The 25,229-nt window shown below is 42.2% G+C and overlaps 1 protein-coding gene across 1 annotated transcript in view; it reads left to right on the top strand.

Annotated features, from left to right (window-relative positions):
• Positions 1-20,847, top strand: part of LOC121541871 (polycomb group RING finger protein 3-like) — a 36,146-nt gene extending 15,299 nt beyond the window's left edge. The window contains exons 3-10 of the mRNA XM_041851221.1: positions 991-1,108; positions 1,603-1,699; positions 7,362-7,417; positions 7,804-7,911; positions 10,287-10,375; positions 13,028-13,165; positions 14,705-14,785; positions 16,117-20,847. Coding sequence (XP_041707155.1) covers positions 991-1,108; positions 1,603-1,699; positions 7,362-7,417; positions 7,804-7,911; positions 10,287-10,375; positions 13,028-13,165; positions 14,705-14,785; positions 16,117-16,164 — 735 coding nt within the window. The 3' untranslated portion in view covers positions 16,165-20,847. The remainder of the gene's footprint in view (positions 1-990; positions 1,109-1,602; positions 1,700-7,361; positions 7,418-7,803; positions 7,912-10,286; positions 10,376-13,027; positions 13,166-14,704; positions 14,786-16,116) is intronic.
• Positions 20,848-25,229: the final 4,382 nt, after the last annotated feature.

The raw sequence follows: 25,229 nt of genomic DNA, 5'->3' as shown, positions 1-25,229 counted from the left end.
GACCAGGGAGGATTTCCAATGCCTCGCAAAGAAGGGCCCCTATTGGTAGATGGGTAAAAAAAAAGCTGACATTGAATATCCCTTTTAGCAGGGTGAAGTTATTAATTACATTTTGGATGGTGTATCAATACACCCAGTTACTACAAAGATACAGGCGTACTTTCTAACTTAGTTGCCAGAGAGGAAGGAAACCGCTCAGGGATTTCATCATGGGGCCAATGGTGACCTTAAAACAGTTACAGAGTTTAATGGCTGTGATAGGAGAAAACTGAAAAGAAGGAAGCCTGTATAGAATAGAAATATTCCAAAACATGCATCCTGTTTGCAATAAGACACTAAAGTAAAACTGCAAAAGATGTGGCAATGAAATTAACTTTATGTCCTGAATACAAAACGTTATGTTTGGGGCAAATGTAACACAACACATCTCTGAGTACCACTCTTCATATTTTCAAGCATGGTGGTGGGTGCGTCATGTTATGGGTTTGGTTGTCATCGGCAAGGGAGTTTTTTTTAGAATGAAAAGAAACGGAAATCATAGAGGAAAACCTGGTTCAGTCCTTTCAGCAGAACAATAACCTAAAACACAAGGCCAAATATACACTGGAGTTGCTTACCAAGACGACATTGACGTTTCTGTGTGGCCTAGTTACAGTTTTGACTTAAATCGGCTTGAAAATCTATGGCAAGACTTGAAAATGGCTGTCTAGCAATGATCAACAACCAACCTGACAGAGCTTGAAGAATTTAAAAAAGAATAATGTGCAAATGTTGCACAATCCAGGTGTGGAAAGCTCTTAGAGACTAACCCAGAAAGTCTCACAGCTGTAATCGCTGCCAAAGGTGATTCAACATGTATTGATTCTAACATGTCTTTATCTTTTGGTCTTTTGTCAAAAGTGAATTGGGAGGTTACCCTTAGAATGAACAAAATAAACAAAACAGAACAACTTGAGTTTGGACAGCATGTTTTTTTGTCCTTCTCCCCAGAACCCAGAGATGCTAACCAGGAAGATCAAGTTGTGGGACATCAACGCCCACATCACTTGTCGCCTGTGTGAGGGGTACCTGATAGATGCCACTACTGTCACGGAGTGCTTACACACCTGTGAGTACCTGCTGATGGCACTCATACACATTCTTCAGATAGTAACACTGCTCTTGTATCTAGGGCTTCATGCATAAGGTTTCATACAAGAATAGACATTTTCACTGTCTCAAGAAAGTGTAATTATCACAACAATCAAGCAAACCTCCCCCACAAAGTAGTTGTAGTAATGATGGAGAAGTATTTGCGTGAATTTCAGTGGCAGTGCAGGTAATGTAGTAGGTCAGTCATGCCCTAGAGGGAGCCATTGTACCATGCGTGGAAAGTCTTCATTTACCAAATGTCAATGTAGAGTGTACAGTATCTTTAATCATAATCCTCTGGTGAAAATTGACTTTCTCTCACACCCCACTCAGACATGAAGCAAAGAGACTCACATTGTCAGAAAAGCTCTCTCCAAAAAGCTTCACTTTTTTAGAACATAAAAATATAGGAGAACAAGATACCCATAATGCTCATCATGGAAGTGACGTGTCTTGCTGTGTGTCTTCCAGTCTGCAGAAGCTGTCTAGTGAAGTACCTGGAGGAGAACAACACCTGTCCCACATGCAGGATTGTCATTCACCAGAGCCATCCACTGCAGTACATTGGGTGAGTGAGCAGCCTGGACATCAAACCACCTTCCCATTACTAGCTCAGTGTTGGGTTTCATCAGTGTGCCACCACACGGGCAGCAGCATTGTCCAATAAACAATATAGTGTCAAAGGAGAGGGGAGCGGAGGGGGAAACACAACAACAGAATACATGCATGCATATTTGCACACACACACACTAAAGGGACTGTTGTCTATCTGTTGTCCAGTGCTGGGGCAATAGGTTCTGATTAATATTGCAGCCACTGGGATGTTTGCCAGTCTAAATGTCTACCAGCTATTTAGTCATTAGGCAAATATCTCTGTTTTAATGGCAATACCTATTTCAAACACATATAATATGCACTGCTCTCTATTTACCCTCAGAGTAGTTGTTTGTTCAAATGAAAAATAAAAAGCTCATAAATGCCAGGGCATCATTTTCTAAAACACGAATCAAGGAACAGGTTCAAACTAGGTGTGAGAGGCAGATATCAAAACAACTGCTACTACTACGGGTGCTGAGAGGATGAAAACACAAGCATTCTAACCATATTTCTAGTCCATGTAAATACTTTTGGGCTTATGATGAACTGATACAGTTGTACTATGCTAATATATACATTACCAGTCAAAAGTGTGGACACACTTTCTCATTCCAGGGTTCTTTATTTTTACTATTTTCTACATTGTAGAATAATAGTGAAGACATTAAAACTATGAAATAACACATATGGAATCATGTAGTAACCAAAAAGGTGTTAAACAAATCAAAATATATTTTATATTTGAGATTCTTCAAATAGCCACCCTTTGCCTTGATGACAGCTTTGCACACTCTTGGCATTCTCTCAATCAGCGTCATGAGGTAGTCACCTGGAATGCATTTAAATTAACAGGTGTGCCTTGTTAAAAGTTAATTTGTGGAATTTCTTTCCTTCTTAATGCGTTTGAGCCAATCAGTTGTGTTGTGACAAGGTAGGGGTGTTATACAGAAGATAGCCCTATTTGGTAAAAGACCAAGTCCGTATTATGGCAAGAACAGCTCAAATAAGCAAAGAGAAACGACAGTCCATCATTACATTAAGACATGAAGGTCAGTCAATCTGGAAAATTTCAAGAACTTTGAAAGTTTCTTCATGTGCAGTCGCAAAAACCATCAAGCGCTATGATGAAACTAGCTCTCATGAGGACTGCCACAGGAATGGAAGATCCAGAGTTACCTCTGCTGCAGAGGATGAGTTCATTAGAGTTACCAGCCTCAGAAATTGCAGCCCAAATAAATGCTTCACAGAGTTCAAGTAACAGACACAGCTCAACATCAACTGTTCAGAGGAGAATGAATGAATCAGTCCTTCATGGTCGAATTGCTGCAAAGAAAACACTACTAAAGGTCACCAATAATAAAAAGAGACTTGCTTGGGCCAAGAAACACGAGCAATGGACATTAGACTGGTGGAAATCTGTCCTTTGGTCTGGAGTCCAAATTTGAGATTTTTTGTTCCAACCGCCATGTCTTTGTGAGACGCAGAGTAGGTGAACGGATGATCTCTGCATGTGTGGTTTCCACTGTGAAGCATGGAGGAGGAGGTGTGATGGTGTGGGGGTGCTTTTCTGGTGACACTGTCTGTGATTTATTTAGAATTCAAGGGACACTTAACCAGCATGGCTACCACAGCATTCTGCAGCGATACGCCATCCCATCTGGTATGGGCTTAGTGGACTATCATTTGTTTTTCAATAGGACAATGACCCAACACACCTCCAGGCTGTGTAAGGCCTATTTGATAAAGATGGAGAGTGATGAGTGCTGCATCAGATTACTTGGCCTCCACAATCCCCCGACCTCAACCCAATTGAGATGGTTTGGGATGAGTTGGACCGTAGAGTGAAGGAAAAGGAGCCAACAAGTGCTCAGCAAATGTGGGAACTCCTTCAAGACTGTTGGAAAAGCATTCCTCATGAAGCTGGTTGAGAGAATGCAGAGAGTGTCATCAAGGCAAATGGTGGCTACTTTGAAGAATCTCAAATATTTATATATATTTTGATTTGTTTAACACTTTTTTGGTTACTACATGATTCCATGTGTTATTTCATAGTTTTGATGTCTTCACTATTATTCTACAATGTAGAAAATAGTTAAAATAAAGAAAAGCCCTTGAATGAGTAGGTGTGTCCAAACTTTTGACTGGTACTGTATATATATATATATATATATATATATATATATATATATATATATATATATATATATATACTACCGTTCAAAAGTTTCGGGTCACTTAGAAAAGTCCTTGTTTTCGAAAGAAAAGCAATTTTCTGGTCCATTAAAATAACATCAAATTGATCAGAAATACAGTGTAGACATTATTAATGTTGTAAATGGCTATTGTAGCTGGAAATTGATAATTGTTATGGAACATCTACATAGGCGTACAGAGGCCCATTATCAGCAACCATCAGTCCTGTGTTCCAATGGCACGTTGTGTTTGCTAATCCAAGTTTATCATTTAAAAAGGCTAATTGATCATTAGAAAACCCTTTTGCAATTATGTTAGCACAGCTGAAAACTGTTGTGCTGATTGAAGAAGCAATAAAACTGGCCTTCTTGAGACTAGTTGAGTATCTGGAGCATCAGCAATTGTGGGTTCGATTACAGGCTCAAAATAGCCAGAAACAAATAACTTTCATCTGAAACTCGTCAGTCTATTCTTGTTCTGAGAAATGAAGGCTATTCCATGTGTGAAATTGTACTACTCCCTTCACAGAACAGCGCAAACTGGCTCTAACCAGAACAGAAAGAGGAGTGGGAGGCCCCGGCGCACAACTGAGCAAGAGGACAAATACATTAGAGTGTCTAGTTTGAGAAACAGACGCCTCACAGGTCCTCAACTGGCAGCTTCATGAAATAGTACCCTCAAAACACCAGTCTCAACATCAACAGTGAAGAGGCGACTCCGGGATGCTGACCTTCTAGGCAGAGTTGCATATCTCAGACTGGCCAATAAAAAGAAAAGATTAAGATGGGCAGTCTGAGATATGGCTTTTTCTTTGCAACTCTGCCTAGAAGGTCAGCATCCCGGAGTCGCCTCTTCACTGTTGACGTTGAGACTGGTGTTTTGCAGGTACTATTTAATGAAGCTGCCAGTTGAGGACCTGTGAGGTGTCTGTTTCTCAAACTAGACACTCCAATGTAGCTCTCCAGCAAAGCACCCCCACACCATAACACCTCCTCCTCCATGCTTTATGGTGGGAAATACACATGCAGAGATCATCCGTTCACCCACACCGCGTATCACAAAGACACGGCGGTTGGAACCAAAAATCTCAAATTTGGACCAGACCAAAGGACAACTTTCCACCGGTCTAATGTCCATTGCTCGTGTTTCTTGGCCCAAGCAAGTCTCTTGTTATTAGTGGTGTCCTTTAGTAGTGGTTTCTTTGCAGCAATTTGACCATGAAGGCCTAATTCACACAGTCTCCTCTGAACAGTTGATGTTGAGATGTGTCTGTTACTTGAACTCTGTGAAACTGACTATCCTACCGATCCTTGACTTCGGCGATGTCATTTACAAAATAGCCTCCAACACTCTACTCAGCAAATTGGATGTAGTCTATCACAGTGCCATCCGTTTTGTCTCCAAAGCCCCATACACTACCCACCACTGTGACCTGTACGCTCTTGTTGGCTGGTCCTCACTACATGTTCGTCGTCAAACCCACTGGCTCCAGGCCATCTATAAATCACTGCTAGGCAAATCCCCGCCTTATCTTAGCTCATTGGTCACCATAGCAGCACCCACCCGCAGTCTGCGCTCCAGCAGGTATATCTCACTGGTCATTCCCAAAGCCAACACCTCCTTTGGCCGCCATTCCTTCCAGTTCTCTGCTGCCAATGACTGGAACGAATTGCAAAAATCTCTGAAGCTGGAGACTCTTATCTCCCCCAATAACTTTAAGCATCAGTTGTCAGAGCACCTTACCGATCACTGCACCTGTACACAGCCCATCTGAAATTAGCCCACCCAACTACCTCATCCCTATATTGTTATTTAATTTGCTCTTTTGCACCCCAGTATCTCTATTTGCACATAATCTCTTGCACATCTAGCATTCCAGTGTTAATACTATTGTAATTATTCTGCACTATAGCCTATTTATTGCCTTACCTCCATAACTTGCTACATTTGCACACACTGTATATATATTTTCTGTTGTATTTCTGACTTTATGTTTTTTTTTACCCCATATGTAACTCTGTGTTGTTTTTATTGCACTACTTTGCTTTATCTTGGCCAGGTCGCAGTTGTAAATGAGAACCTGTTCTCAACTGGCTTACCTGGTTAAATAAAGGTGAAATAAAAAAAATAAAAAAATAAAATAAAAATAAAAAAAATATTTGGGCTGCAATTTCTGAGGCTGGTAACTCTAATGAACTTATCCTATGCAGCAGAGGTAACTCTGGGTCTTCTATTCCTGTGGCTGTCCTCATGAGAGCCAGTTTCATCATAGCGCTTGATGGTTTTTGCGACTGCACTTGAAGAAACTTTCAAAGTTCTTGAAATGTTTCGTATATTGACTGACCTTCATGTCTTATAGTAATGATGGACTGTCGTTTCTCTGCTTATTTGAGCTGTTCTTGCCATAATATGGACTTGGTATTTTACCAAATAGGGCTATCTTCTGTATAACACCCCTACCTTGTCACAACACAACTGATTGGCTCAAACGCATTAAGAAAGAAATTCCACAAATTAACTTTTAAAAATGCACACCTGTTAATTGAAATGCATTCCAGGTGACTACCTCATGACGCTGGTTGAGAGAATGCCAAGAGTGTGCAAAGCTGTCATCAAGGCAAAGGGTGGCTATTTGAAGAATCTCAAATATAAAATATATTTTGATTTGTTTAGTAAAAATAAAGAAAGAACGCTTGAATGAGTAGGTGTTCTAAAACTTTTGACCGGTAGTGTGTGTGTATATATATATATAAAACGTTCCAGATAAGTTATTTTCTCCCAAAAAGGAGGGGTATGTGTCATCATCGAGCATTAGTAAGTCTTGCACATTGCATATTTAAGCGGAAGCTAATTGAGTCTCCATCCACCCCCACGCCCCTGTGCATCAAGGGCTCTGTCAAAAAGGTGTCGGCACCTTGCTGTGTTTGGGCGAGGCAAAGTTTGGCTACCGCTGTGGTAAGCGGTTGGCTCTCACCGGCCTCGGGGAGAGAATCAGCTAATTATGGTCCTGAGCAGCAAATAGATAGAATGACCTTCACTCCAGACGGTAGGAACACCACATATATTTCCAGGGTCCTCGTGACATTGCAACACACCCCACTGGGTCCCGCTATTCACAATGCATTTCAGGTGTTGAAATGCAGAGTATGGTCACTGCTGTTCTGGGCAGTGGTTGAGGCGCTGTGTTTAGATGTCACCCTGCTGTTTATGGTAAAGGGTGTTCATGTATCAAGCAAGTGCTGCTGACATTTAAGAGGTGTGTATGATCAGCATTTATGTATATCATATTTTTGAAAATTGATTATCTTATCGGTCTCGTCAACATCAGTCACAATTAAGCAAAATCCTTAGAACAATTCAGAATAAGCAGGGTATAACGTATCATAAACTATCAGTATAAATTGTTAGATTTCTAATTGATCATATCTCTTTTCCTCTAGCCATGACCGAACAATGCAAGACATTGTCTACAAGTTGGTGCCGGGGTTACAAGAGGGTAAGTATCTCATATTGATTCCTCTTCCTCGTCCCTTCACCAATAACATTCAACTTTGTCTATTATTCACTGGCCATACACATCTCTCAACCCTGTTTCCCTACAATCTGTTTCTACAGTGAGATTGAGGCGGAATTACTGAATAACTAACATCCCAAAGCACATAGCCCTGGAATATCAATGAAAGATTTGACATGTGGGCCATTCATTGATGTATCTGAGGGACTGTAATGAGAGAACTCCTACTCCATATCAGACTTAAAGAAGCCCTAGTGACAGGTACCTTCAGCCAAAGCGAGGCCCTAATTCTCCTTTGTGTCTCTCTCTCTCTCTCTCTCTCTCTCTCTCTCTCTCTCTCTTTCATTCCCTCCTCCCCCCTTCTGCAGCGGAGATAAAAAAACAAAGAGACTTCTATCAGAAGCTGGGAATGGAAGTGCCCGGGGACATCAAAGGAGAGCTGTGCAGCATGAAACATCTAGATCCTCAACGCAATGGTACGGTCCACCTCGCCTTGCCAGAACCCAGGCACACACATCTCATCATATCCCCCCTCTATTTCCCCCCACTTACTATCACCTCGTTCCTTGATTCAGCCCAACCCAATCAGTGTGAGAAAGTGGCGGTGGCTGTAATGCATGGCCGCGTTCCATCCCAGCCTGACACTGAGGGTTTTTGTAAACGCGTGCTCAGAGTGTCGTGAAAGAGCAGGCCTAATCGCTCGCTTAATACACTTTCTGATTTCTTGTAATTAATGCTCAAATGGATGTGGAACTGCTTTCACGCTACCCCCCGCTGTCACTGTAGGTTGGGCTGAGCCTTGGCTAACACACTTACGAGGACAGAATCCTGGCAGAAATGGAACCCTTGTCTGCACTCACTGCCCAGCAAAACAGAGATAGTGCGGAGCTCGTGGGCAACTCGTGGCCAAACCCCGCAGCGGGGAACGACATGAGCGTGCTAATGGACAGCATTTATAATGGCCTTCACTTCAAGGGCTCAAAAAGGCTTTCGCTGTCATCTTTTTGTTCTGTCTTTCTCTCGCTTTTGTGTTCTCTTTCTCTTGCTTGTTATCTCTTGTTTCCTCTCTCTCTCTCTCTCTCTCTCTCGCTCTCTCTCTCTCTCTCTCTCTCTCTCTCTCTCTCTCTCTCTCTCTGTCCTCCATGAAGACAAATGTGTTTTTAGATGGTCAACAAGTTATGTAAAAGCTAATTCACTGAGAAAAAGACATTCTCTGTGACATGTTGTACTCAGATTAGCCCACTAGTTTCTCTGTGACATGTAGTACTCAGATTAGCCCACTAGTTTCTCTGTGACATGTACTACTCAGATTAGCCCACCAGTTTCTCTGTGACATGTTAGTACTCAGATTAGCCCAACAGTTTCTCTGCGACATGTAGTACTCAGATTAGCCCACTAGTTTATCTGTGACATGTAGTACTCAGATTAGCCCACTAGTTTCTCTGTGACATGTAGTACTCAGATTAGCCCACTAGTTTCTCTGTGACATGTAGTACTCAGATTAGCCCACCAGTTTCTCTGTGACATGTAATACTCAGATTAGCCCACCAGTTTCTCTGTGACATGTAGTACTCAGATTAGCCCACTAGTTTCTCTGTGACATGTAGTTCTCAGATTAGCCCACCAGTTTCTCTGTGACATGTAGTACTTCTTGTCTGTAAGACTCGATAACATCAGGGTTTACAATCAGAGCACTGTGCAATCGCCCGATTCCTAGAATTATTCCCAAAATGGAAACAATGTCCACCTTATACTTAGTGTCATTGAGTTATTTTCAGGTTGGTTGAAGGTGAATCGTATCCAATTTGGCCTCACTTGAACGGTAATCACTCTGCTTACACTTAAGATTATCTCTGGGCCTGTACATGAGTCCGCTCAAGCCTTACCGCCAATCCCCTTTGGGATGGGCTGTGGAGAGCAAAGGGAGAACAATAGAAGATGGGCCCCAGTCCCATCGCCAATCAGAGAGAGGGAGAAAATGGCTGTCCACAAACAAGGGGCTACCTAATTGAACTCAGATAACGGCCCTCGCTTTGCCGTCACGGAACTGACTCAATTGACCCCGATTGGGAGATTCTCATGGCCCTCTCTGCCAAGGTGTTTTCCATCACAGTGACCCAAATGGCTGGAGCCAACAATAGTATGGTTTATTTAACAGGAGCTGGCCCCCCTCTCACCGCTCTGAGACTATGTTCCCCAGTTTAGCTACCCTGGTGTGTGGAGAAGCCTCTTTTCTCTCCTCTTGCCAGTGACCATCAGCCCTTACTCTCTAATGACCTTTCTCCAGCTCCAACTCTCCATCTCTCCATCTCCTTCCATCTTTTTGAGGAGAGGGTCAAATGGTTCCCTGAGGCCGATTAAACCAAAGAAAGGTCTGATGTTAGCCCCCCCTGGCACAAGGGCAAATTAGTGAATGAATGAATCGGTTTGCCTTGATTAAAAGGTATTGTGTATTGGAGGGATATGCTTCGACGGTGGACAAGTCAAGTAAACTGCTTGACACTTTGGGCCACATAATTGCCTAATAAATGTGCTTCTGTATGAACGGAGACTACAGTTGAATAGATACAGGCCATTTGGTTAATTAGAAAGAAGCATGCCCTGTTTCCTGGCATCAAATGAGCATTGCTTGTGTTTAGCCAACAAAGAGAGCAGGCATGAAAGTCAATTATGTTCAGTCCACTAGATTAAAGGTAACACACATTCTGAGTGATCCACGGCTGTTAAATTTGTTCATTTGTTGAAACATCCAAATTATGAAATTAGTAGATGACAACAGCCAAACTAAAGAACATTGGCTTAACAGTCTCTATGACCACTAACTGTTACTTCACTCATTGGTTGACAACAGGCGAGGTGAAAACAGAGGACACAGACAAAAAGGAAACGTCGGAGGAGAAACCGGAGGAGGATAACGATTATCACCGCAGCGACGAGCAGGTAGGTGCCCTTCTGCCACACGCCCCCTTCATTTCCTGCAGGACAGGAAGGAGTCATCTCCAAGCTCATCTTTCATTTCCTATGTCCAGGTGGCATGAAATTACGAGCCCCCACTTTCTCTGCTGATGAAAAGTGTAATCTAATGAACATTCCCCTGGGTAATAGGTTACCTCTTTTGTACATTTACATTTTAGCCATTTAGTTGACGCTCTTATCCAGAGCGACTTACAGTTAGTGAATCCCTTTTATTTATTTTTTTTAATTAAAAAAAAAAAAAATTATACTGGCCCCCCGTGGGAATCGAACCCACAATCCTGGCGTTGCAAACGCCATGCTCTGTCAACTGAGCTACATCCCTGCCGGCCATTCCCTCCCCTACCCTGGACGACGCTGGGCCAATTGTGTATTTTTGTATTCAGGTACCTTCTCAGCCCTGTGGATGATAGCAATAATGCAGAGAGAGCTTTTATTGTCGCTGCATGTCGCCGTCGTATTCACAAACAGTAATTTCAATAAAGGAGCCGCTGCACACTCGTCACGTCTGTATAGCTTTAGGAGATTGGCTGTTTACCATTTAGGTATTGTCTCTACAGAGAAAAGAGCAACATGGCAGTTTTTGAAAATATGCCCATCCACACCCAGCCAAGCGGCACGTCGTCTACGCTTGGCTGGGAGATTGCACCAGGGGTCCAAGGTCCCGCTCTTTTGGTATTCAGCAGAAGAATGGAGTGTGGAAAGAATAGCTAATAGGGTAGCTGTAGCTAGGCTCTGTGGACAGAATACAGGGAGGGGTGAACTGCTGTCAAGTGTCACATGAGGCAAAGGAGAGAGGGAGAGGGTGAAATGGAGACAGTTGAGGGGAGGATGTGAAAAAGATAAAAGAAAACAAATATTTGGAGGATAGATAGAAGGCCTATAAGTTACTGTGGATGTGAGAGTCTGCTAAAATGATATGGACCCTATGAAAGAGAGGAAAAAGACTGTGAGTGAAAAAGAGAGGATGGAAGGAAGGAGGTGAAGAGAGGAAAGAGAGACAGAAGATCAGGTTAATGGAGAGTGAAAGAGAGGACAGAGAGGAGAGAGGTCATACAGAAAGGGTTGATAACAGAAAAGAGAACAGAAGAAAATAGGATGGAGAGGATGATAACTACATTTTCTTATAAGTGAGTTTTTTCAACAGCATCTCAACCCTAGTTGCTAGTGGTAATAACAGCAGGAGAGGGCCATGCATGGCTGGGTTTTGGACTTCTCCCGCCATGTCTTGCTGGCTGACCTTCTAAAGGTTGACCTTGGGGTGTGAAGGGAAGCCAAGGCAGGCTAATGAGAGCAGCACCATACTGAAACTGAAAGGCCAAATTAATCAGAGCAATGTCTGCTCACGTCGGCCAAGGCACAAAAGATTGAATTTGCACGTCCAGGATTTCCAGACAATGGAGAGAGTGTATTTGGTGTCTGTTCTTTTCAAGTCAAATGAGCTCCCAATTAAAAAAAGATACAAGGACTCTGATAGGTTATGTGATAATAAATCATTTTTAGAAAGACAAGACATGACAACTGAAAAACCATAATGGCTGACACCATGCTATCTAACTCCAGAATGGTGGTTTTGGGATGCTGAATATGGACATAACTATTTGACTGAAATGTAAAATATTTAACAATCTAGTCATTGAATCTATCAAGTCATTTCACGTTTTCTCCTTAAACATTCGATGACTGCTGTTCATTACACAGCTAAAAAAAAAGAGCGAAAAGGTGTGCTCTGCTGCTCCAAAGACCTTCCTTTACTCAATACGCTACGCTATTGCATCAGTCATATCTGTGAATTTGCTGCGAGTCATACAGCCTGGCAGTTCTCTAATGATTCCACTAATGTAATGGCCCCGAATACTGCTGCTGAACTACTATTAACTCTGTCTCTCACTCTCTCAATGCAAAGCCTTTATTTGCATCATTATGTTTCCTTCATTGCTTGTTCCATTGAAAACCAGCCATTTACACTTTACAGCAGTCTTTACACTTTACTGCAGTCTTTACACTTTACAGCAGTCTTTACACTTTACAGCAGTCTTTGCTTTCGATACGTTACATTGCTGCTGAGTATTTATTTGCAGGTTGAGATGATTTTCAAGTTTAAGCATAACTATGGAGAGCCTTATTTTTACTGGATCTGTTGATGTTTAAGTAGGGAGAAAGATGGTGGTGTTAATACCACCTGTCTCTATTACTCCTTCCCTGGGTCCCCAGAAACCATCTGAAAATGGCATGAGAAAGCCACTTTACCAGGGCACTTTGCCTGTGTCTGTGTAGCAGAGGGAGAGGCCTGATGCTGGTAATGCAACGTGACTCCTTCAGGCACAGCCTTGGCAAGCCACCTGTGGTGCCGTCTCCGTTTGCCATGCTCCAAAAGTGTGCCACTCTCCATCTCCTGGTGTACAGTCGCCATGAAAGATGCCTATTCCATTTTGATGGCAAGTCTCATGTGGAATGGTATTTTCAATGTAGGATGGAAAGTGGTTGATGTACAGTATTTTCAGCACAGGATAGTTAAGATAGTTCATCTGGTCTGCCTTCATGACAGTACTGAGAAGCCTGGAAGGAAAATTAAACTTCCTCCTCAGTCATTTATTTTATTTGTCTTCCCTCCTGCAGGTCAGCATCTGTTTGGAGTGCAACAGCAGCAAGCTCCGCGACCTGAAGCGCAAGTGGATCCGCTGCTCGGCGCAAGCCACGGTCCTTCACCTCAAGAAATTCATCGCCAAAAAGCTTAACCTGACATCATTTAATGAGGTACGGCTAAAACACTTTAAGGCAAGGGGGGATTTTCCTGGTTTACATGCTAATACTGACCTGGACTCTGTAACACTTGTTCAGTGATAAAGGACCTCTTTTTAAGGAGGCCCCAAGATGTAGTTTTGACTAGCTGTCTCTTTAAGCCCTTCCCATGCACTTTAAACTGAAATATTATCACTTTTAACAAGGCATTCTTGGTCTTCTGAAGGCTGTATACCTCATCACATACACTATCAAAGCCTCTCTGCTGTCATTATTCTTCACAAAGCATTTGCCATCCACCATATGTTCTGGCGAAAATATGCTCTTGTAATATAATTAGCTTTCTGTCATGTCATTGTGAGTGGCCTGTCATAACTGTATGGGGGAGATCCTGGGTGTTCAATTAGCCTTTTCTCTCTCGTATCTCTCTGTCATGAAGATGTGTGTGTGTGGGTGGTCTTCATGGCATACGCTTCCATCACCAACGTCCGTGGCGCAATACAGCTGTCAGCTGCTCTAATGTTGTCTATTGAATATCAAGAGTCATTGTTCATACAAAATCTACTTTCAACCGTAAACACACAGCGGAAGTGTGCGTCAACAGCTGTGTCAAAGCACAGAGCGTCACTTTCCCATGGGTTATATTGGTATATCTATAAGATAATTGTGGCATCCATCTTGATATTTCAGAAGCCCACATGAGCTGAATGCGTTGCGTCATCCACACCATGTGTCTTATAATTTGAGATGAGTTTTCAAACTTGTTGCCATGTCCCCCAGCCCCCAAACACACATCTGGATATTGTGTTCATTCTTTCATGTTATGATAATATAAATAATTGAATCAATACTCTAATACATGCTGTCTATTATTTCTGTAAGTCTTGATGTGGCAAGATGGTTTTAGACTGGCACCAAGGCAAAAACATATAGGAAAAAACATTGTTTGTCTGTTAGATGGAACAGCCAGCTACCAGTAGGTGCTGCTATGGCAGTGCTGCTTCACACTGGCTTCCTCTCCTCTTTCCCCTTAGCCCCTCAGCGTCTGTGTTGGGGAGAGTATTGATTGGCCGAATGCAGATGCGGGCAGCCGCCTCACAGAATATCAATCTTTAATCCAAGGAGGATGAGTGAATTGGCGAGGCGGCGTTTGATTCGTGTTGGCTACAAATATGCTATTTGTGCTTTTCCAAAAGCCCTCCATGCGCAAGGTGCTAAGGGCCCACCGTCAAATAAACGTTGCCAGCTTTCTTTCCTCTCCAAGAAACGGAGATGTTTTGACGCTGACTCAAAGTGAGAGGAAAAGGATAGCTGGGGTGTTTGGAGGGTTCGTTTTAGAATTCCACAGCACAGGGAGACACAAGCCTGATTCAGAAGGACAACATATGAAATGTTACCAAAGCAGTGCATGTTTCTGGTCATGCGGTTGTTGTCAGAGCACATGCATTAAACACCCCTAGGATAAGAGGTATTTATTCTCTGAATGCAGCGCAGGGGATTTTCCTTCCAGGAAAATAGTAATAAATGTTGCATTCTTATATCTCCCATTCACAGCTGGACATTTTATGCAATGAGGAAATCTTGGGGAAGGACCACACTTTGAAATTTGTTGTCGTGACGAGATGGAGATTTAAGGTAATACTTCCTTATAAAAGAGAATGGGGAAAGATAAGTCTACTGACAAATTGTAATATTGCTTTTCAGGTTCTGTTGAATGTATGTATTCTGTATAGATCATCCACAGATATGCATGCTGAAAAGCTGTGCACACAGGTAGTGATGAGACGATTGATACCGGAGCTCCGATGCCATTTTCAAAGCACTACTGATCCGACACAATGTACCGACGCTCGTTTCAAAGTAACATTATCACGTGATCAATGATGTCCGAAGCTTTGTTTGATCATGTCGTTTTTCAAACCGTGTGTTGCAAAATGCCACAGATTTTGCCGTGGTTCCAGTGCTTTCTTCGATTCCAAGTTGCTTTCAAACACCAACCTCTACTGGACACCGTACTTAGGCCTACAATGTAGTTCGGATTTTTTCTTGCAGCGTCACCTGGACAGTAGCTCCGCAGATAGAGTTGTGGTCTCGGGGACCAGAACACTCACAGATGACAGGGAATGGGGTCAAAACCCCTGCAAAGACATATTATTTAGAAAATATTTTATGTGACACCACACTTTTTGCACATTGTTGTTCAAACAATTTGTTTTATTTAGTATAGAATAAGCTTCTGTCTATAGCATCCTAAATAATGCCATAGATTCACCGTTTTTGACAGCATAAAAAGGGATTCACAGCAAAAAAGGTACGCATGATGGAACAATTGTACACTCTTAGACAAAAGGGTTCCAAAAGGGTTCTTCGGGTGTCCCCATAAGATAACCCTTCTTGTTTTCCGGTAGAACCCTTTTTGGTTTCCAGTAGAACCCCAAAAGGGTTTTCCTATGGGGACAGCAGAAGATCCCTTTTAGGTTCTAAATAGCACCTTATTTTCTAAGAGTGTAGGCTATTAACACCCACGACTATCTGCTGCGCCACGGAGATTTGATTGATATTGTGGAAAAGACTTCCAAATGAACGTCACACGCTGCTTTTTATTGTTGACCAGCAGATGTCACTAATGTGCATCGTGTTAATAGCTCAGAGTATTGAGCCGTTTTTCGGCACAATTTGGTGAAAGCCCCAAAGACACAGGGGTCTCAGTTGAGAAAACAGCTTGCTCTCCAGAACTATTTTGAGACCCTTACTCTCATTATGTGCTATGGTGACTTAAAAGCCCAAGATAAATGGAAGTGTATGTTACGATCCAAGCTTGTCATTTCAAATCCAGATGGCGTATACTAGAGGCTATGATAGAATCAAAGTAGTAGCCTATCTATGTGTTTAGAAGGACATTTTTCCAACTGCATGGTTTTCAGTCAGTCAGTCTTTATCTGTCATTTGTTTTGTTTGTATTCCAGAAATCCCCCCTCCTGCTGCATTACAGGCCCAAAATGGATTTGCTGTAGTCGGACAGAACGGTTGTTTTGGCCCAGTGGCCCAGGACTGTGCAACGTACTATTTATGCAGAGACGATCAACCCCAACCCCAACACCAACAAACCAGAGCAAAAGTCCACACAAGCCAGCAAACAAAACAACCCCAGCACAGATACTGCACCACTGGCGGGTTTGGATCAAAAACAACCTTTTTTTGTCCACTATACGTCCTAGATATGTGAAAAATGAGAGAGAAAAAGCATATATTTATACTTTTGTACAGGTGAGAGACATGGAACCAAGACACTACTGGTGCTCTGTTTACACATTAACAAGATGTCGGGGGATCGTGCGACCATTTTTTTTGTTTTCTACAGACTTCCCTCCTCGGACCCTCATTGACTGATAAAAAAGGGAGGACGTGGATTTTTAACCATTCATTTCCTTTTTCAGGTTAAAGTCAGATGAGTCTTGGGAGCACAGAAAATATATAAAGTTACATGATAAGACTGTTTCTAAGCTGTTTATTGAGTTGTTGAATTGTCCTCTGATTTTTTTATTTGATTTTTTTATTTGCTTCGGGGTTTGCTGAACGTTGATTGTGAATAGGCAAAAATGTGTGTAGTAATTTATGTTCTATATAACAATATTGTACATAAAATGTCATTATGAGAGAGATTGAAAGGAGTAGGAGAGAGACTTTAGACTGTTAGGAAGGGTTCCAGAAGTGCTATATTGTTGGGCTACTTGAATGTAGCATTGGAGGATACATTACAGTTTTAATGCAGAGCAGACTCCTTGTCAGTATATAGAAGGACATCCGATATTTGTCTGAGAGAGAAACAAAACAAATATATCAAATCTTCTGCCGTGTAAAAAAGAAAAGGGTCTGAAATGACGTTGCATTGCTATATGAGCAATATATACATTTGAGACAGTCTATGAAAGCAGCCAGCTTCTGATAGCATTAGCGTACTACTCCTTAGTAGAATGTATTCCACTGGGTTATCTTTATGTACAGAGCACATCACTTCTTCTATCCTTATCTCATCGCTACCTTTAGTGCCAAAGGCTTGAAAAAAAAACTTGACTTCCCCTTGTATTTCCACGTGGTGAGCTATATGAAAGTCGATGAGGTATCATCTATTTCACAGCAGTATGTGACCTGAGATAGAGAGCTGTTTGGAACAGATATTCAAATATGAAATTGAGATGTTATTAATATGACAAGAGCTTTGAGTTTCTTCATTATGTTAAAGAAGCACACTCAGATATTGAAGAGTAATACTCTTTTGAGCATATTAAATTAATAAATTTTTTGATATGATATTATCAAAATCTACTTTTTGACCTTTGGGAGGTGGCTCTAATATTGGTGCTTATTTGAGCGTATCTAATGAGAGTTGGGGGAGAAAGTACTTCAGAGCTTAATGGCTTAACTGTGTATTATGGTAACCAAGGCACGGAGGGACCGGAACAGTCTTAATTCATAGTCATGGCCACCTTTTTCTTCAGTGCAACTGAAATATCCTTTCCTTGAACTGGACCCTAAAAAAACATTTCAGACCTCACATAGCATTACCTCACTGCACTGTCAATATTTCTGTCAATAACTGTTGGTTCCCCTCCTTGTATTTATGCAAGGAAAGCTGTCGGTCTTGTACACAGTCCAAATAAGTTTCTATAGGTGCATACTATATAAAAAAATACTTTCATACAGGTCTCTACGAAACCAGCTTAACCAAAATGTATTTGTATTTGGTTAACAGTCACCCCATCAGTAAATGCATAAATATATTGACATAAGTATTATTTTTTTCCCCCCATACTTTTACTATACACAGGTCACCTTGGTATTTGTTGTGATAATTTTGGTATGCATATGGCAACACAATATGCATAAGTTCTGTCTGGCTCATTCCCTGTTGTTTTTATCACTACCTTCTGCCTTTGACCTTAGCTTACCCCATCCAAGAGCCGAATCATGTATTAATCATGCATTATTTGTCATTATTGACCCCTTGTCTCCTGTGTGAATGACATATGAATTTTGTGTTAAAGGCCCCATACATGTGTATTAGCTTTGTTTGAACAGCATATTAGCCAGTACGCCCTCAAATTAGCCATGGAATCATTACGTATTGCAAAAAAGCTATTAGAGAAAACAATGAGGTAACTACTTCCCAGCAGTACCTATGGCTTCTTAAAGGAAAATTCCACCCCAAAACTATCTTTTGGTATTTGTTTCATTAGTTCATTGTTGATATAGTCCCAAAATGTTTTGCTTGTCAACACTCAAGTTTTCAAGATATGTAACTTTCAAATTACAGAAATCATCCCCGTATTATGCATTTTGCATAGTTTTGGGGTGAGTTTTCCTTTAAGAACTGGTATAATTGGAACAAAGGCATGTTACGTGGTGTTTTTATCAGATTCAGATCTTGTTTTCTCGACTTGTTTTGTATGTATGTGAGTACTGTTCAGGAACCCTGTGATGTGATCTCTGGGACAGAATGGGGGGCGGTGAGGGGGTCTTGTTTTGGGGGCTTTGCCACCGTGAAGGCTGGTGCTTGCGCTTCTTTTCTTTCTTCTTGGAGCTGAGTGTGGTGCTAACGTCTTTTCTCTAACTCAATCTCGTTCAGATCAGCTTCAGAGGGTTAAAATGAATGCTGTGGATTCCGAGTGCTGTAGTAGTTCAGTCACTCACTAGTCTGGCTTCTTGACAACCTGCCTATTGCCTACATGCTGGAGTCCCGTCTTTTCTTGTCCAAACTGTCTCTCTCGCTCTCTCTGTGCAGATTAAAAAGGTGCTGGCTTTTTCTTGTTGATTTGTTTGTTTGCTTTTCCCTGCGGTCCGGGCTTGCTCTGGAAACGGAACAGAGAGAATGGTAAATAAAGTTGTGGACTTTGAAGGAGTTGGTGTTATTGAAAATACAGAGAAGCTGGGGTAGCTATAAACCCAAATGATTCTGCTTCAGAGAGAGAGCGAGTGTATTTATTTTGGGGTATTTTCATGCGAGCCACAGTAACCTCAGTTAAAAGCATTGGGATCCCAGTCCTAGCTGTAGTCGTTCATTCTGCTCTATGTAATTGGTACAGAAAGCTCATACCACAGTTGGTTTTCTTTATCACTCACTACACCTTTATGACTTCTAGCAGTTGTTAGACATTGGTCGGGTGCATTCAGTCGGCAGAGGTATTGCTGTTAGAATGTTTCCAAAGTCAACTCATACCCAGGAGACCTTGATAGGTGTGTGGAGTAACGCGGGAGCAGGTTCCACCTTCGGAGCAGTGGATTGGATCGATCTTCACGCTTTTATCAGCCCAACATTGAGACATCAGTGCTGCTACACTTGACAGCCAGGCTAAGAGGCTTACAGGCTTCCCCACAGTGCTCACTACAGACCGGGGTTCGTATCCAGACTGAACCGTTGCCAGTGTGGAAACCACAGCATGTCAAGGCCTCAACTTGACTCCTGTTTTCTAATTTGACCTCTTCTCTTGTTATCTCCGAATTATCCACACTGCGGTTGGGGTGAGCTGTAAGCAACTGATAAATAGTCTAAATGCCTGAACTTGACTACCAGCGAATTGAGTTGTCATAATGCTACTTATGAAGACCAGAACCAGACATGGTACTTGAGGAGGCTTTTAATCTATTTTTTTTTAAGAGCAATTAAGTCTTAACAGAATATTTTCTTAAAACAGTGGCAGTCATTTTAGACTGGATACCCTGGATAGACACCAAAGTATTCCAGGTGGTCTCAAAATGGCCATGTTTGTTCCTGTAATAACAGTCTCCACTCTGAGAGTGTGATGGCTCTTTTTTTACTCTGGCCCCTGATCTCTCCTGTAAAGCCCTGTAATCACCCAGGCCACCCCTACGTGTGATCGGGGTCACTCAGACGGCTAGTCTGGATGAAACACTCCAAAAATATGGATTGTCTGGCCAAGGCGGCACCGCACCACTGCACCCACTCAGAAAGGCAGCTTGGCTCTTGACGGTGCCATGCCTAAGTGCAGTGAATCACAATCTCACGGGTGGTGCCGATTGAGGGGCAACTGTCTGGAATGGGCTTTCATTTCAACATCATTTCCATTTCAATTGTCCATTTCAAAGGTGTCAAATTACCACCTGCAACTAGGACCCTAAACTGGGAAAGAGGAATGGGATGTGGTCTGTATGTCAAAGTGAGTTAATTAGCCAGATAAATGTTGGTTCGATATAGACTAACTAGTTACAGTGATATTTTCCCTCACAGTAACCACAGTAACCAACCTTCACAGTGGCAGGCCCTCATGAGCCGTAAATGCCGTCGTCATCAATATAATCTGTCTGAATGTTGTATTATTGTTATTATTTTTATTATTATTATTATTATTTATTTATACTGTAAAGTTATGACTCTTACAGTAGCTTATTTGTTTTTGAAAAATTTCAAGAGATTTGATATCCTTCCCTGTGTTCATGATTTACCTTTTTGTTTGTTTAAAACATACAAGACTCTCATGCATAATATTTTATGGCTTAAATTATGCATTTGTAACTGTCCTCCCTCTTTTGTATTATTCTAAGTGATCACCTCTGCGCAATGCTCTCTGTATACAACCAACACAAGCTGTGCTCCTTCTTGGGTCAAGGTCTGGCAAAAGAAAAAGAAATGTAAAACTGGCAATGTGGTTATATACACAATATACGTTTCTCAGATGGTTCCAGGCTTCAGCGTAAAAACTCAATTGAACTTTGTTTTGTTTTGCTTTCCAGTCAATTCCTCAGGTCACAAAAATGCCTTCCTGGTCTTGGGGGTGACCAGGAATCTCAGACTACACTAATGCACCCGGATATGAAATGGCTGGATTTAGTTTTGGTCTTGTTTCTCTTGTTTTGCCGTTGTCTCTGTGACAGAAATGTCCTCAGAGTTGTTTTTCCGGGTTAAACACAGGCACTTATTCAGGTGTCTTTTTTGCTTGTCCTCTTTTTTGAATTATGATTCTTTATTGCACATGTAATACATTGGTTTCCATTGCCACATTAAATGAGTTTTGGGTAGAGAACTGGGCTGGAATTTCTTACACACAATATTAAGGACGCTTTTTGTTGAAAACTAGTGTGTATTTCATCAATAAATGCCTTTAAAAGTGTCTGTAACGCCGTGGTGTCTTTGCTCTGTCTGATCCCTAAGAGATTGCTCACAGGGATGTCCATCCATCCAAATACCAATACTACGGTTTTAGAGATCTGTACTAAATGCTGACACCAATATCACTCCAAAAACTTGGAAAACCTAAAGTCTGCAGACATGTCTTTCCAATGTGGACTTGGTTAATGATCCAATAACGTTGTTATGCCCCATCTCATTTCATATCTGCCCATTTTATCTAGACATACTGGAACCGGTGGGATCTAATGAACCATTGAAGAAAAACAAAGCACTTCATTGCAAATGGAAGTGTTAGTATTCTAAGGACGGGCATATGGCTTATCTGTTTCCCCATTGGTAAGTGATGCTTTGGGGAGTTTTTCCCTACTTGACTGCTAATGACTACTTTAAAATAATTAAACGGAACAGAACAAATGTATACGAATATCTTACACAAATCTTGACATCAACATCAATATCCATTTCACTGTTATTATGTGAAGGAGATGCTGTCTTTTCTCATGCACAGTCATGTTAGAATGTTAACATAAATACAGTATCTGTGTGCAGTTAGTATTCTCAAAGCTCTGTTGGCCCTGTCATATGGTCATGCAATTGTTCAACACCGACAGTAACTGGTTGCCATAAGCAACTTCCTCAATCAGCCTATCTTCACAACTTATGGAATGTATTGTGTATGACTCAATATATAATATATACACATGTCCAAACCCAATATAAAAAATAGCACGACAGCAAAAACATAAAGGAAGCTTTAAGTTCTATGTGGTGGTTACGGAAGAGATGTGTAAAATAATGTGCTGGATGTAAATCTGTGTTCAGTGTCAGTCCTGGTGAACTCTGGGTAAAAACACCCAGGGGAGTTGTGGATCATCTTCAGTGCCCTGGGCATACGTCTCCCTGCGGGAATGGCTGTCAACACTCACACCAGCTGGCAGCAACACTTCACACACCTCCGGACCGGTGGGAAGACACACAGTGCAGTTTACCAGTCTCATACACCTCTCATAAATCTCAGTAAACATAGAATACAACACATCTACTATTCCCTCCGAGACCATCCTGTGCTGCAGGTTATTACTGTACTTCTGTGTTTCTTACCTGAGGCTACAGTGATGGGTGCTGGTCTCCACTCTCTCACTTGATAGATTTCCACAGCAATCGAATTCCAAGCTGTCAGTAGGTGTTTCTTTTGACATACAGAGGTTGACTGTAACTAGTGTTACATGTTTTATGTGCTGTTCTCTGCAATTACTGTATCGAAATCAAATCCAATTTAATTTGTCACATGCGCCCAATACAACAGGTGTAGCCTTACCGTGAAATGCTTACTTACAAGCCCTTAACCAACAATGCAGTTAAAGAAATAGAGTTAAGAAAATATTTGCTAAATAGAGTTTTAAAAAATAATTAAAAAAATTACACAATAAAATAACAATAATGAGGCTATATACAGGGGGTACAGGTACCGAGTCAATGTGCAGGGATACAGGTTAGTCGAGGTAATTTGTACATGTAGGTAGGGGTAAAGTGACTATGCATAGAAAATAAACAGCGAGTAGCAGCAGTGTAAAAACAAAAGGGGGGGTTGTCAATGCAAATAGTCCAGGTGGCCATTTGATTAATTGTTCAGCAGTCTTATGGCTTGGGGGTAGAAGCTGTTAAGGAGCCTTTTGGACCTAGACTTGGCACTCCGGTACCGCTTGCCATGCGGTAGCAGAGAGAACAGTCTATGACTTGGGTGACTGGAGTCTGACCATTTTTTGGGCCTTCCTCTGACACAGCCTAGTATAGAGGTCCTGGATGGCAGGAAGCTTGACCCCAGTGATGTACTGGGCCGTACACACTACCCTCTGTAGCGGCTTACGGTTTGATCCTGAGCAGTTGCCATACCAGGCGGTGATGCAACCGATCAGGATGCTCTCGATGGTGCAGCTGTATAACTTTTTTGGGATCTGGGGACCCATGCCAAATCTTTTCAGTCTCCTGAGGGGGAAAAGGCATTGTCGTGCCCTCTTCATGACTTTCTTGGTGTGTTTGTCCGGAACAGCTGGTGTTCTCATGCATGCTTCAGTGTTGCTTGCCTCGAAGCGAGTATAGCCCGTCTGGTAAGCTCGCGTCACTGGGCAGCTCGTGGCTGGGTTGCCCTTTGCAGTCCGTAATAGTTTGCAAGCCCTGCCACCCACATCTGACGAGCGTCAGAGCAGGTGTGGTAGGATTCAATCTTAGTCCTGTATTGACACTTTGCCTGTTTGATGGTTCATCTGAGGGCATTTCTTATAAGCGTCCGGATTAGTGTCCCGGTCCTTGAAAGCAGCAGCTCTAGCCTTTAGCTCGGTGCGGATGTTGCCTGTAATCCATGGCTTCTGGTTGGGATATGTACGTACGGTCACTGTGGGGATGACGTCGTCGATGCACTTATTGATGAAGACGGTGACTGAGGTGGTATACTCCTCAATGCCATTGGATGAATCCCGGAACATATTCCAGTCTGTGCTAGCGAAACAGTCCTGTAGCGTAGCATCCGCGTCATCTGACCACTTCCGTATTGAGCGAGTCACTGGTACTTCCTGCTTTAGTTTTTGCTTGTAAGAAGGAATTGGGAGGATAGAATTATGGTCAGATTTACCAAATGGAGGGTGAGGGAGAGCTTTGTATGAGTCTCTGTGTGTGGAGTAAAGGTGCTCTAGAGTTTTTTTTCCCTCTGGTTGCACGTGACATGCTGTTGGAAAGTTGTTAAAACTGATTTAAGTTTGTCTGCATTAAAGTCCCCGGTCACTAGGAGCGCCGCTTCTGGATGAGCATTTTCTTGTTTGCTTATGGCCTTACACAGCTCGTTGAGTGCAGTCTTAGTGCCAGCGTCAGTTTGTGGTGGTAAATAGACGGCTACAAAAGTATAGATTAAAACTCTCTTGGTAGATAGTGTGGTCTACAGCTTATCATGAGGTACTCTACCTCAGGCGAGCAATACTTCGAGACTACATTAATATTAGACATTGCGCACCAGCTGTTATTGACAAATAGACACCCACCCCTCGTCTTACCGTACGTAGCTGTTCTGTCCTACCGATGCATGGAAAACCCAGCCAACTGTATATTATCCGTGTCGTCGTTCAACCATGACTCGGTGAAACATAAGATATTACAGTTTTTAATGTCTCATTCGTACGATAGTCTCGAACTGAGCTTGTCCAGTTAATTCTCCAGTGATTGCACGTTGGCCAATAGAACGGATGGTAGAGGCGGGTTACCCACTCGCCGACTAATTCTCACAAGGCACCCTGATCTCCGCCCCCTGTATTTCCTTATTTTCTTCATGTGAATGATGGGGATTTGGGACTTGTCCGGGAGCAACATTATATCCTTCGCGTCAGACTCATTAAAGAAAAAATATTTGTCCAGTTCGAGGTGAGTTATCGCTGTTCTGATATCCAGAAGCTCTTTTCGGTCATAAGAGACAGCAGCATCAACATTATGTACAAAATAAGTTACAAACAATGTGAAAAAACACACAAAATAGCACAATTGGTTAGGAGTCCGTAAAACGGCAGCCATCCCCTCCGGCGCCATTCTCTACTATAATTACTGTTCATAGCACATAACTGTAGCTTATATAATGAACAAAAACATGTGGACATCTGCTCGTCGAACATCTCATTCCAAAATCATAGGCATTAATATGGAGTTGGGCCCCCCTTTGCTGCTATAACAGCCTCTACTCTTCTGGGAAGGCTTTCCACGAGATGTTGGAACATTGCTGCGGGGACTTGCTTCCGTTCAGCCACAAGAGCATTAGTGAGGTCGGGCACTGATGTTGGGCGATTACGCCTGGCTCGCAGTCACCGTTCTAATTCATCCGAAAGGTGTTAGATGGAGTTGAGGTCAGGGCTCTGTGCAGGCCCGTCAAGTTCTTCTACACTGATAGCGAAACAC

The sequence above is a fragment of the Coregonus clupeaformis genome, chromosome 3 (assembly GCF_020615455.1).
Source record: "Coregonus clupeaformis isolate EN_2021a chromosome 3, ASM2061545v1, whole genome shotgun sequence".
Classification (NCBI taxonomy): domain Eukaryota; kingdom Metazoa; phylum Chordata; class Actinopteri; order Salmoniformes; family Salmonidae; genus Coregonus; species Coregonus clupeaformis.
Note: the sequence above shows the minus strand (reverse complement) of the source record. Positions and strands in the feature narration are given on the sequence as shown.